At 48.2% G+C, this 14231-nt stretch overlaps 1 protein-coding gene across 1 annotated transcript in view; it reads left to right on the forward strand.

Moving 5' to 3' along the window:
- The first annotated feature begins 7109 nt into the window (after positions 1-7109).
- Positions 7110-14231, forward strand: part of PKD2L1 (polycystin 2 like 1, transient receptor potential cation channel) — a 45292-nt gene continuing 38170 nt past the window's right edge. Inside the window, exon 1 of the mRNA XM_083440376.1 lies at positions 7110-7683. Within this exon, the coding sequence (XP_083296502.1) occupies positions 7383-7683 (301 nt within the window). The 5' untranslated portion in view covers positions 7110-7382. The remainder of the gene's footprint in view (positions 7684-14231) is intronic.

Raw genomic sequence — 14231 nt, forward strand, 5'->3', positions numbered from 1 at the left:
GTGTCCAATTCTGGGCACCACAATTTAAGAAGGATGTAACCAAGCTGGAACAAGGGGAACCAAGATGACTGAGGATCTGCAAACAAAGCCTTATAAAGAATGGTTGAAAGAGCTGGGTATGTTTAGCCTGGAAAAGAGACTGAGTGGAGATATGATAGCCATCTTCAGATATCTCAAGGGCTGTAATGTGGAGGATGGGACAAGCTTGTTTTCTTCTGCTCTGGAGGGTAGGACTCGAAAGCTACAAGAAAGGAGATTCCAACTAAATATGAGGAAGAACATTCTGACAGTAAGTGCTGTTCGGTGGTGGAACGGTCTCTCACAGGAGGTTGTGGACTTTCCTTCCTTGGAGCTTGGAAGCACAGGCACAGATGCTTCCGTTGAGATTCCTGCATCACAGGAGTTTGGACTAGATGGCCCTCCGGGGTCCCTTCCAACTACAGTACCCCTAAACAGGAAAGTTTTCCACTCAAAAATAACAGCCACCGTCTAATCCCCCTGTAAGCGACTCACAAGGAGCGCTAAATAAACAGGTTATCTGGAAGTGATCAAAGTTTACATAAGACAGCTACTGCCTTTGCCAACACACACACACACACTTGTTGCAAGCAGAACCTGGCATGCAAAATTACTAATATAGGCGTGATAACTGAAGTACCATGAGGAATGTTATTGTGCCAACCTGTTTGGCACAAACATAACAGGCGAAGGAGACAGAGAGGACTCTATGTACCTGGCGGTTATGTGCACTGGACAGCCTTCAGCCATCAGCAAAACCATTTTCTCTCTACGTCGTAAAACTTAAGAGAATGGTGAAGACAGCAGCCATTTCCACGCCATCACTGATTTTGGGTGGGATTCAACCACATACCAGCAAAGTCAGATTCCACAACAAACCCACCTCCCAAGAAAACCAGACTTTTTGCAGACCCTTTTGTGGACCGGTGTCAGACCTTGACACCTCAAATTTCAGTGGTGCCCTGTTCGAGGCCAAAATCCAGAACCCCAAAAGTCTTCTGCTGCCACGAGCCAGCTGAATCTCAAAGTAGCGCAGCAGCAGAAGACTCTTTCCTTGAAGTGTGTAGTACAGTGGTACCTCGGGTTACAGATGCTTTAGGTTACAGACTCTGCTAACCCAGAAATAGTACCTCGGGTTAAGAACTTTGCTTCAGGGTGAGAACATAAATCGCGTGGTGGTGGCGGCGCAGCGGCACCATGAGGCCTCATTAGCTAAAGTGGCACCTCAGGTTAAGAACAGTTTCAGGTTAAGAACAGACGTCCAGAACAAATTAAGTTCTTAACCCGAGGTACCACTGTATAATTTAACTTTGAAACTGGCATAGCTGAGACAGAACACAGAACTGAACCTCAACGTTTAGCAATATTTCTTCTCTCTCATCCTGTTCAGTTCTGATCCAGACATTAACTTAAAATGATTTAATAACTGGCTCAGTTACTTTGAACATATTCAGATACACATTGTGTGCAGATTGGTGTCATTAGCCATTATTCTTGTGGATTTCAGTCCAATGGGAATGACTATCATGATGAATATTTAACTAGAGAACTTTTTTAATTCCTAAAACATGTGGACGGATCCAAAGTATCATGTTTCTTCTGCCATGTCACTCCAACTGGTCCTAAAAGAACTCTTCCCTGAACAGGGTGTTTTGAAGCCTGAGAACTTGCAGATGGAAGGGGAAATTGTAGAAGCCCACATAATTGCTTAGGTGAATGCCTGGTGATCATTGGATCTTGGCTGTTTTCACACACTAATACCATATCCTGTAGAATTCCGTCTATTCTATTTTATCCGCACAATCAGAATGGACTTCAGGAGACGCTTTTTCTGAGCAGCCTGAGCAATGAACAACGTTATAGTTAACTGTTGTCGCTTGTCTTCACTTCTCCCACCCCACCGCTCTGCTCAGAGTTGCGAAGAATATTCTTACGTTATGAGCGGTCCGTGTCGCCATTAAGAGAAGGAGGTCGGAATAGGCCAACGGATATGTGGACTGTCCCTGAATCAAATGACGTTTCTTCTTTAGGTTCTCAAAGTTCTTAACCTAGCTCAAGGTTGTCATCTGAACTAGCCAGATGTTTAACTGATTGCCAGTCCATCATTTGAAAAATAAGATTTTAGGGACGCGGGTGGCGCTGTGGGTTAAACCACAGAGCCTAGGACTTGCCGATCAGAAGGTCAGGGTTCGAATCCCCGCGACGGGGTGAGCTCCCATTGCTCAGTCCCTGCTCCTGCCCACCTAACAGTTCGAAAGCACGGCAAAGTGCAAGTAGATAAATAGGTACCGCTCTGGTGGGAAGGTAAACAGTATTTCCATGCGCTGCTCTGGTTCCCCAGAAGCAGCTTGATCATGCTGGCCACATGACCCGGAAGCTGTATGCTGGCTCCCTCGGCCAATAAAGTGAGATGAGCACCGCAACTCCAGAGTCAGTCACGACTGGACCTAATGGTCAGGGGTCCCTTTACCTTTTACCTGCCCACAAATGGCAACTAGACATTCTATTTTGGCTACTGCAACTTTGGTTTAAGGAGCCATTTGATGCCTAGCTTATAGGTCTGAGTTTCTAACGTTGCACATGGCTTAGTGTTAGAGCACCTGCTAGGCATGCAGAAGGCCACTTCGTATCTCCAGGTAAGTCTGGGAGAAACACATGTCTGAAACCCTGGAGAGATTCTCCCTGTCGGTGCAGGCAATACCGGCAGCTTCCTCTGTTCCTAAGAGTTTTAACAAAGTTCTGCACAGGAAGCACTGTGGACAGTCAAAAATGCTATACAAATGTGGAGAATTCTTATGACCAGTGAGAGAGTGTGGGGCCTCCTTGACATGCTGAAGGGATGCAAAAAAACCAGATCTCCAAGCACCCCAGGAACAAGCTGCTTCCTGTGGCTACGATGTGCTGGGTGTTCCCTCTCATGTCCAGTCTGGTACGTGGGTGGCACTGTGGTCTAAACCACTGAGCCTCTTGGGCTTGCCAATCGGAAGGTCAGCAGTTCGAATCCACTCGATGGGGATGAGCTCCCATTGCTTTCTCCCAGTTCCTGCCAACCTAGCCGTTCAAAAGCATACCAGCACGAGTAGATAAATACATACCACTGTAGCAGGAAGGTAAATGGCATTTCCGTGTGCTCTGGCTTCCGTCACAGTGTCCCATTGCGCCAGAAGTGGTTTAGTCATGCTAGCCGCATGACCCAGAAAAGCTGTCTGTGGACCAACGCTGGCTTCCTTGGCCTGAAAGCGGAGATGAGTGCTGCACCCCATAGTTGAATTTGACTGGACTTAACCATCCAGGGGTCCTTTACCTCTCATGTCCATTGCCACATCTCAGTCCCTCTTGGCGTTTGGAAAACAAGTAGCCAGGATTCCAGCCTTTCATTGGTTTCCTAACCAAGCCCTAAGGATTTATTGGAGGCAATGCACAAAACTGTCTTGTGATATCTTACGTAAGGCAGATCTTCTTTTATGCCCTGAACTAATGGCCCATCGGCGCTTTCACAGTTTGCCCAATAAATCAATGCCAGCGTTTTGAGATTCTCCTTTGTGGCCACCGACTGAGATGCTATCCTTTTTTTTCTTTTTTTAACAAGTACGCTGTTTAATTCCACAGCTTACAAAGAATAAGAAGGTCTGCCTGCCTCAAAGTATAGACAATAATGTGGGTGGCGGGGGGGGGCAGGGGTGAGGGGCTCCTTCCTAAACTCTGCCACTGTGATCGGAGCAATCTCATGATTGCTCAAACAAGTTCCTTCAGAGCAGGAAAACTGCTGTCATAACTCAAGTTCAACTTTTGCGGCCTTGTTCCCTCCGAACAGGGCCGGCCCACCCATGAGATAAGGTGAGGTGACCGCCTTAGGTGGCAGGATCCACAGGGCCAGCAGATCTCAGTGTATATCTTTATTCCCCCCTTATTCCTGATGAAACACCCCTTCTTCCCTGACGGGGAGGGAAGCATCATTTTCTGATTTGCCTCAGGTGCCAAAATGTCTTGGGAGCCTCCTTGACATCAGATGTCAAGGAGATGAGCAACTATACAACCTTCAGAAGAAATCTGAAGGCAGCCCTGTATAGGGAAGTTTTAAATGTTTAATTGTGTTTTTGTATATGCTGGATGATGTATGGAAGTGAGAGCTGGACCATAAAGAAGGCTGATCGCCGAAGAATTGATGCTTCAGAATTATGGTGCTGGAGGAGACTCTTGAGAGTCCCATGGACTGCAAGAAGATCAAACCTATCCATTCTGAAGGAAATCAGCCTTGAGTGCTCACTGGAAGGACACATCGTGAAGCTGAGGCTCCAATACTTTGGCCACCTCATGAGAAGAGAAGACTCCCTGGAAAAGACCCTGATGCTGGGAAAGATGGAGGGCACAAGGAGAAGGGGACGACAGAGGATGAGATGGTTGGATAGTGTTCTCGAAGATATCAGCATGAGTTTGACCAAACTGCAGGAGGCAGTGGAAGACAGGAGTGCCTGGCGTGCTCTGGTCCATGGCATCACGAAGAGGCGGACACGACTAAACGACTAAACAGCAACAACATATGCTGGAAGCTGCCCAGAGTGGCCGGGGCAACCCAGTCAGATGGGCGAGGTACAAATAATAAAATAATTATTATCATTATTAGCAGGGCTCCCCCCCCCCCAGCCGAAACTCACTGCAATTCAGTTCCGGGACCTCTCAGGTGGGTGCCATTGCCATTATAAGAGAACAAGGGAGGCATTCATGGTGAATTCCGGCACCTCCTTTTCTAGAAAAATAGCTCCCATACCATGTATCGTGGTGGCCCTCTTAATACAGCAATGCTGTCTAAGTTTGCTCTCATACTATGACTCTTAGCCTTTAACCCTGTCCTGGAAGACTCTCCTTCTCCTAACCCACCCCGATCACTCAAGCCCCCTGCTTCTAGCACCTCCCAGCTTGTCCCTTCAGCAGACTGCTCTTGGGTACCCCACTATCAGGATCTTGAATCTAAGCTATTAGTGAAATCACCAGTATAGGCACGATAACCAAGGTACCATGAGGAATGTTATTCTGCCAACCTGTTTGGCACAAATATAACAGGCAAAGGAGGCAGAGAAGACTCTATGTACCTGGCGGTTATGTGTATCGGACAGCCTTCAGTCATCAGCAAAATCATTTTCTCTCTACGTCGTAAACCTTAAGAGAATGGCGAAGACAGCAGCTATTTCCACGCCGTCACTGATTTTGGGTGGGATTCAACCACATACCAGCAAAGTCAGATTCCACAACAAACCAACCTCCCAAGAAAACCAGACTTTTTGCAGACCTTTTTGTGGACCGGCGGCGGACCTTGACACCTCAAATTTCAGTGGTGCCCTGTTTGCTGTTTGATGCCAAAATCCAGAACCCCAAAAGTCTTCTGCTGCCACGAGCCAGCTGGCTCGCAAAGTAGTGCAGCAGCAGAAGAGAACAAGAGTTTGGATTTGATATCCCGCTTTATCACTACCCGAAGGAGTCTCAAAGTGGCTAATGATCTCCTTTCCCTTCCTCCCCCACAACAAACACTCTGTGAGGTGAGTGGGGCTGAGAGACTTCAGAGAAGTGTGACTAGTCCAAGGTTACCCAGCAGCTGCATGTGGAGGAGCGGGGAAGCGAACCCGGTTCCCCAGATTACGAGTCCACCACTCTTGACCACTACACCACACTGGCTCTCCTACTGCTCTTTAACTTGAAACTGGCATAGCTGAGACCTTACCCTAACAGAGAACTGAACCTCAGTGTTTAGCAGTATTTCTTCTCCCTCATACTGTTCAGCTCTGATCCAGACATTAACATGATTTAATAACTGGCTCAGTTACTTTGAACATATTCCGATACACATTGTGTGCAGATTGATCCACAGACTGCTCTTTGGTGTCCCACCTTCAGGATCCGGGATCTTAGTCATCTTCTTCAGGGCCCTCCTTGGGGGGCTCTTGGGTAGGGGCTCTCACCACTCTTCCTCATCCAGCCAGTCCCTGACATTCTCCTGGTGCTGCCACTAGCAAGAAGCTTCTTTGACCCTCCTTCCCCTCCTAGGCAGGAAGAGGAGAGGAAGGAGTTGGCTACTGGAGCCATGCTGAGCTCAGCTCCGCGCTTTGTTGTTGTTGTTTAGTCGTGTCCGACTCTTCGTGACCCCATGGACCAGAGCGCGCCAGGCACTCCTGTCTTCCACTGCCTCCCGCAGTTTGGTCAAACTCATGCTGGTAGCTTCGAGAACACTCTCCAACCATCTCGTCCTCTGTCGTCCCCTTCTCCTTGTGCCCTCCATCTTTCCCAACATCAGGGTCTTTTCCAGGGAGTCTTCTCTTCTCATGAGGTGACCAAAGTATTGGAGTCTCAGCTTCACGATCTGTTCTTCCAGTGAGCACTCAGGGCTGATTTCCTTCAGAATGGAGAGGTTTGATCTTCTTGCAGTCCATGGGACTCTCAAGAGTCTCCTCCAGCACCATAATTCAAAAGCTTCCATTCTTCGGCGATCAGCCTTCTTTATGGTCCAGCTCTCACTTCCATACATCACTACTGGGAAAACCAGAGCTTTAACTAAAGGGACTTTTGTCGGCAAGGTGATGTCTCTGCTTTTTAAGATGCTGTCTAGGTTTGTCATTGCTTTTCTCCCAAGAAGCTCAGCGCTTTGCCTCTGTACTTTTTGGACATTGGTGGGGCCAGCCCACACTCCCAAAATATTGGGGGCCCCCTAAAGGGCTTGTCCCCCAAGAACTGCCACCCTTGATCCTACAATTTGCCTGCGTGTGGATTTTATAGGGCCGCTGCTGTTGCTGATTAGATCCTGTTCCCAGGTTGCCATTTTGAATGCAGGAGTTCTGAAAGGCCCCAGTTCAAAGAGCGGCCTCAGAAAACAAGTCGACGTTTTGATTTACAGACCTCAAACGCTCTGCCGGCGCAGTTCTATTTAAAAAGCAGCACATTTGGGGATCTGCCAGGTGTCACTCACCATTATCGGCAACCCAAGGTGTCCAATGAACACCCGACTTTTCTTGCCTCCCTCCTTCCCTGGAAACCAGGCCAAATCAGCCAATATCTTCGCCGTCTTCTGTCTCCCCACATCGTGCTGGTTTTCATGGCTGTTGTTCACAGCGAAGAAGAGACCCTCCCCTGGGTGTAGCTTTGCTCACTGAAGAATAGACCTTGCGCTTGTTCCAACAATAGTCTCTGCCTCCATTCTGTACCTGTCACCCAATGAATTGGTATAAAAGAAGGAGGCCATTCAGCAGCTGAGAGCAGAACAGAACCTATGCTCTCCCTATTGCTGACCTGAAAAACACAGAGTTTTTCTCCTCTGTGTTCCTCCAAACAAACCAGCAACTGAACTAAACAGAAACTTTGGCTCGGTTTGCCTCGTCATGAGTTCTTCCCACCTGAACAACCGAGCTGAGAGCCATTTCCAAGCCCGAGAAGAGCACGAGCTGGAAACTCTGGGGAATAAGGCATGGGACAACCCTGTATATAACGGTTCGCCTTCCTCTTCCCTGAAGATCAGGGCCATCTACAATCCCAAATCCATCTTGGAAAACCCCTATGAGAATATTGAGAAGCTGACCGACTCCCTGCCCTACCAGAAGGAGGGAGAGAAAGATGAGATGAGAGTTGGCAGAAGGAAGCCTCTCTCTGCGTGCTGCTTCTACATCTGCAAAGGCATCCGAGGTAACAGGGTGGTTGGGGGAGGCGATGGTGAGGATTGGTTTCTAGACCCAGGAGAGGGCCAGCGATTCAGGGCAACTCCACCTCCATGCAGGAGGGAAGCAAGAAGGGTAACTTTTGTACAGCGATTGCTGTGGAAGTGGCTTGCAGCAAAACAGCTGCGCCTAGCACTTCTCCGTACTGCATCGGCCGTGTTGTTTGATTAACAGGATGAAAAGCAGGGATAGAGAGACAGGAAAGGGGAAGAGGGGTCATCTGAAAGCCTTTTCCAGCTGGAGAGCTTGAACCTCAGAGTTGGCAACTGCTGAACTCGTAGAGGGATGCAATGCCAGTGTAATTTCCCTGAGCTCCAAATATATTATTATTACTATTATTAATTTAATTTAATTGCCGGTAATTAAATTTTTATAACACCCTTCACCCGAAGATCACAGGGCAGTTAGACCGAACATTGCGTGTAGAAAAATAGGATAATATCAAAGATGCTTACATGGCTTGGAGCTGGAGTGGCCTTTATACATTTTTGCAATGACTTGAGAATGAAATATTTATTTATTGCTGCTGCTGCTTCTTTTTAATGGGGTGTGGGTGTTCTGTCCTGAATGTTGATAGAGGATTGTTACAATAACAGGAGAGGCTGGTTAAAAACTTGAAGGTAGGGGGGAACTTTTCGAAAGTTCAATGGAAGTGTTTCTTTGAAACTAAGAGGGATACCTGTATCTCCCCGTCCTCCATAAACACATCCATCACTCTAATCCCACGATCTGCTACATGTGAGGTGGTCACAATGTTGTTGTATTTGCTTTATCTTGTAGTAGCTTGACTCACTTTCCTGAGCTTATACTCTCTTGGCACTTTTTTCCCCTGTGTACGCACTGTACCTTTAAAGCGTATTCGAAGCACATTATTTCCCCTCAAAGAATTCTGGGCACTGTGAGTGGTTAAGAGTTGCTGTGGATTTGAACTCGGTGAGAGGTAAATAGCAGTGCCCTTAATTCTTGAAGCGCAAGAATGTGTTTTGAAAGGGATTTAAAGCTGTGTACACATCCTTTGGTGGGGCTGGGGTAATCCAGCCAGATGGGTGGGGTATAAATAATAGCATTATTATTATTATTATTATAGGGCGGCTACTCTATGTTTGCTGCTCTGCCAAGTCTTGAACTAGCATTGCGGAATCCCTGGTTCATATCCCATGCAGCTATGAAGCTCATTGGGTAAGCTAATTCTGGGGTCCCCACAGTGGCAGTCGTGGGCATTTGTGGTATGCCCAACAAGATCCCCTGACCCCCCCCCCCATTTCATTTATTATTTTTCGATTCATCTTGGGTTGCTTGGGTTTGGGGAGAGCTCTGTTTCCCCTTTCTTCGAGGGGTGGTTCTGAACACCACCAGTTTTTCATCTGTTAAATGAGCATTGTGTGGTGGCTTGGAGTTTCTTAGATTTCCATACATGCCCCTGCCTCCCCCCCGCCCCCAGGTTAAATAGTGCTGTTTCTCAGCCTTTGCTATCTCACAGAAAGGTACAGTGGTACCTCGGTTTAAGTACTTAATTTGTTCCGGAGGTCTGTTCTTAACCTGAAACTTAACCTGAAGCACCACTTTAGCTAATGGGGCCTCCCGCTGCTGCTGCTGCGCCACCAGAGCACGATTTCTGTTCTTATCCTGAAGCAAAGTTCTTAACCTGAAGCACTATTTCTGGGTTAGCGGAGTCTGTAACCTGAAGCGTATGTAACCTGAAGCGCATGTAACCCGAGGTACCACTGTATATAAAACGGACCCGACAGTCACATTTGTCTTCAAAGAGGAAACATCCCAAAAGTGTGGGGGGGGGGCGCACTGGCGGAGGAACTGGAGTGTGGAGGGAGCGGACCATAGCTGTCAACCTTCCCTTTTTTTGCGGGAAATTCCCTTATTCCCGCTGCTTCCCGCTGCGGGATAGTTAGACATCCCGTAGACTGTCCCCAGGGCAGGTGAGGCTGCTGATCCCTTATTTTCAAGGCTGCTGATCCCTTATTTTCAAATCTGAAAGTTGACACCTATGGAGCGGACCGCCTCTGGTACCCCTATTCCAGTAGGGTGCCATTGCGGCATGCCCCCCCGACACGCACTGCGTATCCCCCGGGCGTGCTGGGTGCCATGCCCCACAAGCAGCGCGTCACGCCCCCAGAACGCATGCCATGCCCTCGCGGGCGGCGTACCTCGCCCCCGGGATAAGTGCCATGCCCCTGGGAGCACCAGCCACACCCACGCCTGCTCTCCGCCCCTGGTAGCGGAGCATGCAGCTTCGCCACTGGTGGAGGGGGGGGTGTTTAAAAAAAAGGAAGCAGAAATGCAAAGCAAAGAGGGTCAAGTCTCCCTAAACTGCTCGGGAGATTTTTTTAAACCACAATATCAAAAGCTTGGCTTGAATGTATGCCAAAGATGAAGGAAGCTACCCCCAAGGCCAAGAGGATGCTAAAAATGAACCTAAAAGCATGTTGCCCAAAACACAAATATCAGCATCATCAACAAACATTTAATATACTCATAGCAGGAGACTAGCAGGGCTCCCCCCCCGCCCAGTTCCGGCACCTCTCAGGTGGGCGCCATTGCCATTATAAGAGAACAAGGGAGATGTTCATGGTGAGTTCCGGCACCTCTTTTTCTTGAAACTGACTAGGAGGCAACTGGTCCTTTGAAGATGAGGGAGTCAAAGGTGTGCTCAAGGTGGATAAAGAGATGGCTGAGATGAGAAGCAGAAGTTCGGGGTCTGCCCTGGGCCCCTTGGCTCACCTGCGCAGCATCCAATGAGATCAGCAAATGGGCACACAGTCTTGTCAAATGCACCTTGTGATATGAGGCAGGCTCCCTTCTAGACCCAGAGCCCATTACCAATTCAGTGCCACCGCGGTGTCAAATTCTGGTTAAATGGCAAATGTGCCTGTCAGAGCTGGCTCCAGGTCCCAGCTCACAGAGGACCAACGCTCACCGGTAGTAATGTACAAAAGTCTTTATTGAAGTACAGTTTCCATTTTCAATCCGCAGCGCCCCAGCTCTACGTCTAGGGATTAGATCGGCGAAGCTCCATCTGAATCTCCGCCCCCTGTACACCAGTTTAAGATTCTAGCCTTACTCCACCTCTTCCGTCTCTCCTTTCTCCTCTGGGTCCTGCTACCCCCCGGGGTCCCTTCCTTCCTGGACTCTTCTGATGCTGACGTTGACCCCCCTGACTCCTCCCGCTCTTTTCGGCGGGCTTTGGGACCTGGCTCCCTATCCGGGCTGCCAACTGCGCCGCCCTCCTGTACATTTGAACTTGGCGCGCGCGCCCAGCCTTCAACCTTCCTCTCGACCGTTTCCTCGCTCCCCGATGAAGGCGTGGTCAATCCTGCCTCATGTCCTCCCGCTGTCAGTGCGCCACCTGATCCCGATGCCTGGGACTCCTCCCCCCTACTGCACTCTGGTGTGGACGCTGGTCCTGATTTCCAACTGCTGCTCTCTGAGTCCCCTCTGGCCCCTTCTTCCTGGGGTGTCCCCCTAGGCACCCCCCTTGCCCTGACCATGGGAGCCCCTTTCTGTGAATCTTCCGATTCGCTGGAAAGACTCAGAGACCTCGGACCGCTGTCATCGCTGACATTTCCTTCGGACTCCTCCCCCTCGCTCTCTATTTCCTCCCTTTCCTGTGCCTCTGCTCCTGAACCCCTGACAGTGCCGCTAAGGACTGTTTGGGCAGATTTTGTGTTTGCTTCCGATACAACAGCTCTTACATACCTGGTCCTGCCCAGAGATTTCGGCTGTTAAGCTGCTGGCTGGTAGGGTTGTGATGTGTTGTATCAGTGTATGCAAATCCCCCTGCTCTGAGTAGACATAGCTTAGATAAGAGAGGGCAATGGTAGACTCTTGAGTTTGAATGCAGGGATCCAAATCATCATCAATTATTATTGTTGTTGTTGTTGTTGGGTGGCTTCCAACAAAATATTAAAAATACAATAAAACACCAAACATTTAAAATCTTCCCTAAACAGGGCTGCCTTCAGATGTCTTCTCAAAGTCAGATACAGTGGTACCTCGAGTTACATATGCTTCAGGTTACAGACTCCGCTAACCCAGAAATTGTGCTTCAGGTTAAGAACTTTGCTTCAGGATGAGAACAGAAATCATGCTCCGGTGGCGCGGCAGCAGCAGGAGACCCCATTAGCTAAAGTGGTGCTTCAGGTTAAGTACAGTTTCAGGTACAGACCTCCGGAACGAATTAAGTACTTAACCCGAGGTACCACTGTAGTTGTTTATTTCCTTGACATCTGATGGGAGGGCGTTCCACAGGGCGGGCACCACTACTTAGAAGGCCCTCTGCCTGGTTCCCCGTAACGCTTCAAATGAAGCCATTAGAGGCCTGGGATTAACTAATTTGTGGATAAACTGAAGAGCCAGAAGAAAATTTCCCCCCAGCCCACCCCGAACAGCTATTTAAAAAACAACACCATTCTGTAACATTTCAAATTTAAATTCTGAGTGGAAAGTTTTGAGTTTTGAACTTGGTTTTTGAATGTTACATCAACTGTACTGTAAAACTGGAGTGCTTTGTGTTTCTTGACTTAACAGTGCTGTTGTACTGTAAAAGAAAGAAAAGAATCCAGTTAAAGTCTTTCCCATAGTTGTTGTTGTTTAGTAGTTTAGTCCGAATCATCGTGACCCCATGGACCAGCCAGAGCACGCCAGGCACTCCTGTCTTCCACTGCCTCCCACAGTTTGGTCAAACTCATGCTGGTAGCTTCAAGAACACTGTCCAACCATCTCATCCTCTGTCGTGCCCTTCTCCTTGTGCCCTCCATCTTTCCCAACATCAGGGTCTTTTCCAGGGAGTCTTCTCTTCTCATGAGGTGGCCAAAGTCTTGGAGCCTCAGCTTCAGCATCTGTCCTTCCAGTGAGCACTCAAGGCTGATTTCCTTCAGAATGGATCGGTTTGATCTTCTTGCAGTCCATGGGACTCTCAACTATGGCCAGGGCCTTTTCAGTACCGGCCCCGACTTGATGGAACACTCTGCCACAAGAGACTAGGGCCCTGTGGGACTTGACATCTTCCCACAGGGCCTGCAAGACAGAGCTGTTCCATCTGGCCTTTGGTTTGGACTCAGTCTGACCCTTATGTTTCCCTCCCCTTATGGTTTTGATCTATGGGCTACTTTTAAAATGAGGCTGCATTTTAAATTGCATTTTAACCTGTATTATAAATTGGGTTCCCCCCTCCATTATGTTTTTATTGTAATTTTACTGGTGATAGCCACCCTGAGCCCGGCTCTGGCCGGGGAGGGAGGGGTATAAATAAAAATTATTATTATTATTATTATTATTATTATTATTATTATTATTATGTCTCCTCCAGCACCATAATTCAATCCTTCATGGATCACTGCCTTGTCATGGCAAAGGGGCTTGAATAACTCAGAGAAACTATGAGCTATGATGCTGTGCAGGGCCACCCAAGATGGTCAGGTCATAGTGGAGAGTTTTCACTAAACATGATCCATCTGGAGAAGGAGCCGGCAATCCACTCCCATATCCCTGCCAAGAAAACTCCTTCCCATGGAGAACAGGACAATTCCCCAAGTTATTTACCAGTCACGAATATGAAGTTCCTACTCAGAGGCAAAAGGGACGCGGGTGGCGCTGTGGGTTAAACCACAGAGCCTAGGACTTGCTGATCAGAAGGTTGGCGGTTTGAATCCCCGCAACGGGGTGAGCTCCCATTGCTCGGTCCCTGCTCCTGCCAACCTAGAAGTTCGAAAACACGTCAAAGTTCAAGTAGATAAATAGGTACCGCTCTGGCTGGAAGGTAAACGGTGTTAATTAATGAATTAAAGACTCACTACCCTGTCCTTCTAAACATGGATGCGGGTGGTGCTGTTGGTTAAACCACAGAGCCTAGGACTTGCCGATCAGAAGGTTGGCGGTTCAAATCCCCGTGACAGGGTGAGCTCCCGTTGCTCAGTCCCTGCTCCTGCCAGCCTAGAAGTTCGAAAGCACGTCAAAGTTCAAGGAGATAAATAGGTACCGCTCTGGTGGGAAAGTAAACGGTGTTTCCGTGCACTGCTCTGGTTCCGCAGAAGCGGCTTGGTCATGCTGGCCACATGACCCGGAAGCTGTACGCCGGCTCCCTTGGCCAATAAAGCGAGATGAGCTTCGCAACCCCAGAGTCAGCCACAACTGGACCTAATGGTCAGGGGTCCCTTTACCTTTACTCAGAGGCAAAGTCGCTCTGAAAAGTTTTCATAGCTTTTCAACAGCCTGTACAGCTGTTCCACTAACATATTTAGATGTAGTTTATTAATACTTGGAGCAGAAGCCATTCACATATAAGATAAATGAATACAGTACAAATCCCAAGAGTATAGATACTGCATAAAACCACCTTGCTGCTTAGATTCATACATAAAACCTACATCTTTGCGATACTACACAAGTCACATGTAACATCTACAGAATGTACAGACTGAAAGGGTAAAATTTAATACAGATAAAAAAGATTAATTATGAACAGATATTGAGGTTAAATAAGAGCATCCCCAAAGCAGCTGA

Source organism: Podarcis tiliguerta (assembly GCF_965153285.1).
Source record: "Podarcis tiliguerta genome assembly, chromosome: 5".
NCBI classification, from domain to species: Eukaryota; Metazoa; Chordata; class Lepidosauria; order Squamata; family Lacertidae; genus Podarcis; species Podarcis tiliguerta.